This window comes from Aplysia californica, unplaced genomic scaffold (assembly GCF_000002075.1).
Source record: "Aplysia californica isolate F4 #8 unplaced genomic scaffold, AplCal3.0 scaffold00167, whole genome shotgun sequence".
Classification (NCBI taxonomy): domain Eukaryota; kingdom Metazoa; phylum Mollusca; class Gastropoda; order Aplysiida; family Aplysiidae; genus Aplysia; species Aplysia californica.
The window spans coordinates 499,858-504,817 of NW_004797437.1; the positions used below are offsets into that span (position 1 = coordinate 499,858).

The 4,960-nt window shown below is 41.0% G+C and overlaps 1 protein-coding gene across 1 annotated transcript in view; it reads left to right on the forward strand.

The window, feature by feature from the left end:
• Positions 1-3,820, forward strand: part of LOC100533266 (insulin-like peptide precursor II) — a gene marked incomplete in the record, with an annotated part of 46,046 nt that extends 42,226 nt beyond the window's left edge. The window contains 1 exon segment of the mRNA NM_001204574.1: positions 3,566-3,820. Coding sequence (NP_001191503.1) covers positions 3,566-3,622 — 57 coding nt within the window.
• Positions 3,821-4,960: the final 1,140 nt, after the last annotated feature.

Sequence of the window (4,960 nt, forward strand, 5' to 3'; positions counted from 1 at the left end):
AGATAGATAGATAGATAGATAGATAGATAGATAGATAGATAGATAGATAGATAGAGAGGGGGGAGGGGAGGGAGAGCTGACATAATTTTATATAGACGCCTGTTTTGTTTTTGCATGTTTCCCGCGCAAAACATTGTTGAAAAACGGCGCCCAATATTAGAGCCGACTTGTTGTGACGTCATACGCCATTTTGATTTTTCTGAAGGAGACTGCGTTTTAGTTTTGAATTTGATTAAAGAGAGTTACATAGACGCATATAGGGCAGGGAAGAAGCAAGATAGACAGAAACTACAAAGAGAAAGAAAGGAAGTAGGACCTACCAGTGGCACCTTCCAACCACCCACCAGTAGAGTGCTGCATTTAATAACTGAATTTAATAAGTTTTTTAAAATTATGCCCACTGTTTAAAGTCATAAAGAAATATTGATGAATTCTCTATGTTTTTTCTTGAACTGTAACGTTTCTCTTATACCATCACCCCCCATCCCCCTTCTTGAGCGATTCTTCTAGAATGGGATTGTCCCTATTTCCGTGCTGGATAGTCTAAGGTTTTTTGTTGTTGTTTGTTTTTGTTGGGGTTTTTTGGGGGGTGGGGTGGGTTGTTGTTGTTGTTGTTGTTGTTGTTGTTGTTGTTGTTGTTGTTGTTGTTGTTGTTGTTGTTGTTGTTGTTGTTGATGTTGTTTCATATCAATATTTGTTTGGAGGATGCTGTAGAGAATAACCCCTCTCTCAAGCCTAATCGTTTTGTGTAAAAGAAATAAGCACATCGACAAGATAAACGTAATAGTGAGGGTAAAGAGAAGCACATAAGTTAGTGTGAGTAAAGAGTAACACATCGGCACGATCAAGAAGAAAGTATGAGTAAAGAGAAGCACGCCATTTAGTGTTAGTAAAGAGTAGCACCCCTGTGACTGAGGATGAAAAGGGGAAGGAAAAAAGGGAAAAGAGTGGCACATCGATATGCCTGCCAATGGCCACTTAGTACAGGGGGAAAGCAAGACAAGCAGAAACAACAAAGAAGAAGAAAAGTGAAACCTACGACGGCACCCTCCAACCCCCCTCCCCCCACCAAATGCAGAAGCGCTCTGGCCTAACAGCACTCAGAAAATTATGCCCTTGTCCCTTCATTATTAATTTCCGCACTTAAGTACACCCGGAGCAAGAACATGAGCTGGTGGCTTTTTCTTTAAAATGTTACTCTTGCAGCCACCAAGAAATTGCAGTTTCACTTGCAGTGCAAAGATCAGACTGAGACAGGACAGTAGCCCGCTTATGGGGAAACCCATAAATTGCCTGATTGCACAATAAATCCTCTTCCAGTCCCTTGTGTTTTACTGCAGCGGGCTGAGAAAAAAAAATCAGACTAGCGTTTGAGACAAAATTCACAATCGCCTTTAGCATGATGCTAAAAGCCAAAGAGCCGAAATTCTCTCAAGCTTTTCTCTAAGTGGTTTGGTTCATCTGTTTTTGTTTGCGCCCCCCCCCCTCTCTCTCTCTCTCTCTCTCTCTCTCTCTCTCTCTCTCTCTCTCTCTCTCTCTCTAATATTAACCTCTTTCCCTCTAATTGTCCTTCTGTATCTATCTATCTATCTATCTATCTATCTATCTATCTATCTATCTATCTATCTATCTATCTATCTATCTATCTATCTATCTATCTATTGACATAGATTTTTCCTCATCATTTCATAACTGCAACATGCCAAGCTAGGGCTATCTTTTGGTTCTAACTGCCACGTGGCAAACATCATCTTTAATCATGAGAATGTCTATCTACACCAAACTCAAACCTTTTTAGGAGTGGTCTGTTTGCAACATGCGTTAAGTTCACAAAGATTGGTTATGAAAGACAGGAAACGGTGTAGCCCAGCACACGGTGCGGTGTTCCCACGACACAGAAATAATAAAATTTCAAACCACATATCGTCAGCATCCTTTCAGTTAATGGTTGGCTGGTGCTCTAGTGTACGTGTGTACTTTGCTTCTTCTTTCCTATCAAACAACTAAATCTATCGTTTTTCTATCTCTCTCTCTCTCTCTCTCTCTCTCTCTCTCTCTCTCTCTCTCTCTCTCTCTCTCTCTCTCTCTTTCTCACTGGTACTGACTTCTCTCCTATTCTCACCGTTCTGCATTCCCCTATTTCTTTCATGTCCACGTGTCTTTGATTATGCTGAAGACAGACAAGATGAACTAAAGAGGAAGAGGACAGGGGAGAAGAGGAACGCATAAAATGAGGAAGGTGTTAAAGGGACAACGTTTTGAGGAGGGGGGGGGGAAAGAGAGGTTGGAGAAGTATGTTATCCAAAAAAATCTTGAACATCAAAACGGTTTAACAACCCTGTTAACACTGAAACGTTATTTAATATGCAGGACTGTCGAATTTAATGTCCATCTGCTAGAGGGCTGAGCTAAGAGGGTGGAGTGCCTTAAGATCTCCCATACACAACCCAATTTCAAGACTGTTCCATTAGGAATTTAAACCCCGGCCATCCGCATCCTAACCCAGCATCATACCAACTGAACTAAAGTAGTGGCTCAGTGGTACGGGAGACGGGTGGGGACTGGTTGAAAAGTAGAAAAGTAAACATTCCTTTTCTTTACCTCAGTTTAAAACGTTGCTTTTCAACAAACATTCCTTTTCTGTACTGTTCCTTTTCTTGGGAATGCGTTCTTTACCACAGTTTAAAACTTTCCTTTTCTACAAAGTTCCATTAGTTTAGAGGACCTCAGTTTACAAACTCTCCTTCTCTTTACGTCAATTTAAAAAGTTTCTTTTGGAGGTACCAGTGACTGGGTGGTTCATCAGCTCCGGCTCACAATGATGCCACCATATCGCTACTCAGAATTACAAAGTTCCATTCGTTCAGTGCCTAGGCTAGTTTTTGAGAAAATTTGACGTCAGAGATATAGAGTTTCATATCATGTCAAGCTTTTTCAAATGCATTTTCTTAAAACGGCCAAAAATGTCAGGTAGAACTTTGCAATTCTAGGGTACCGATATGTTGGTGGTACAGTTTTTAGATGTGTGGTCCCGGCCTGGGTATTGTGGATGTACTTTAGAAAGATACGATAACCCCTTCTCAAAAACAGGACGCCCCACTGTGGGGACCAGAAATGGCATCTGGATTGTCTATGTTTGTGACATTGTACATTGTGCATGTTTTTATGTATTAATTTATGCTTTCATAAGTGTGTGTGTGTGTGTGTGTGTGTGTGTGTGTGTGTGTGTGTGTGTGTGTGTGTGTGTGTGTATTTATGTACGCCACAATAAAACATACGTCTCAAAGGGATCGATACCGGCGACTGTGGTGCTGCGGTTACGCGCTTCACTGTCGTAGGCTACACCGGTGACCCGAGTTGGATTCCGGCGTGGGGAAAAAATTAATATTCTCCGCCTTTCTGCTGAGGTAGTGTATTCCTCTCAGCCCGGGGTTTTTCTCTGACAGGCAAAGTCAGAAACCCGCCTTCTAAATGAAATAAATGTGTATGGGAGTGGGTGTTTTTTAAAAAAACCTGCACTATTAAAAGAGGTCGGTAAAGTGAATTTGTTGTTTTTTTTCCTCAGGTATGCGACTGCTGCTACCATATGTGCTCACCTAGACAACTCGCCACTTACTGTTAGACATCACAAGTCAGCCTGACACAGCCTTGCTTTCTCTCTCTCTCTCTCATCCAGTATCTCTCGTTTCGGTTTCTGCTGGGGGTTTTTGTTGTTGTTATTTTGTTTTGAGTTCGGTCTTCTTCTAGCTTCTTGCTACCTTTTTGCATTTATAATCGATGCGACTGTTAGGTTTCACCAATAAATTACTTGGGTGGTTTATATACTGGCTCTGTGTTCTTATTGTTGTTCGTGAAAAATCTGTTTTTGGGGTAGAAAAGTCCCCTTTTACTTTTACTGTTTTTGCCAAAGACAGTGGAAATAAGATAGAAGAAGCAGTAATGTGGTCTCTTTAGAGACTGTTGACAATTTCGTGGAAGAAATAGAAATCAAATGAGGTAGTGCTGAAAGAAGCCCACGAGAGCCGCTCACTAATAAATCAGTTAGGATCAGACAAACGAATTTCTGGGGCACATTTATTGGCATAAAGGCCTTGAGCACCTTGCTCTCACTAGAACAACAGACGGCAAACGAGGCAGGAATGGACCCAGAACAACTTACTTGGAAAACTTTAACAGATGGATGATGGGGAAAGACCAGGAAAATATTGTCGGCCAGCCATTAAAATGTACTGCTCCCAAAATTTAGATTTTTTGGTAAAATTTTAGTTTCTTAATCTGTGGTAACGGTTGCATGTGCTCAAGAAATATTCTAATTGGCACATTGCAACAGCTTGCTGGCCATATAGGTTTGTTGAGAGCATCTGGACAAAGAAATGAACGACGTGCCATGACCGCCGGTGTATGTTTCAGATCTGGCACTTTATGATGATGATGAATGATTCTATGCGGAAATGTGGTTTGCAATGCAATACATATGCAGTCATAATTATTCATACACATTTTGCCCTAGATACTTTACTACTTTAACGACGCTTGGTGGCAACAGAGGATGAAAGAGTAAAACAGTAAAGTAAAGTAAGTAGTGACTACATAGAATCACGTCCCTGCAGACAATCGTCACGCCGTTTCTGGTTGCCACTGATTTAGTTATAGGTTAAGTAAGAGTTTTAAGGAACTTGCAACACATTTAGATGAATAAGTGTAAAAAAATGAGAGGTGATATTAGAGAAAAACAAGCAAAACGAAAGAGGAGAGTTAATGACGAAAGATGTATGGTGAGATGATAGGAGTAAACCACATCAAAGTGCCCACCAGCGACCCACTCTAGCTCTTGCCACAGTGCAGTGTTCTGTTTTGTTAGTGAAGATTATTTTACATTGCCCAAGGACACACCCTAGTAACCACCCTCCAAAATGCTGTGTCACCGACACATTCTTGACAATATTTAGAGATTGAGCAC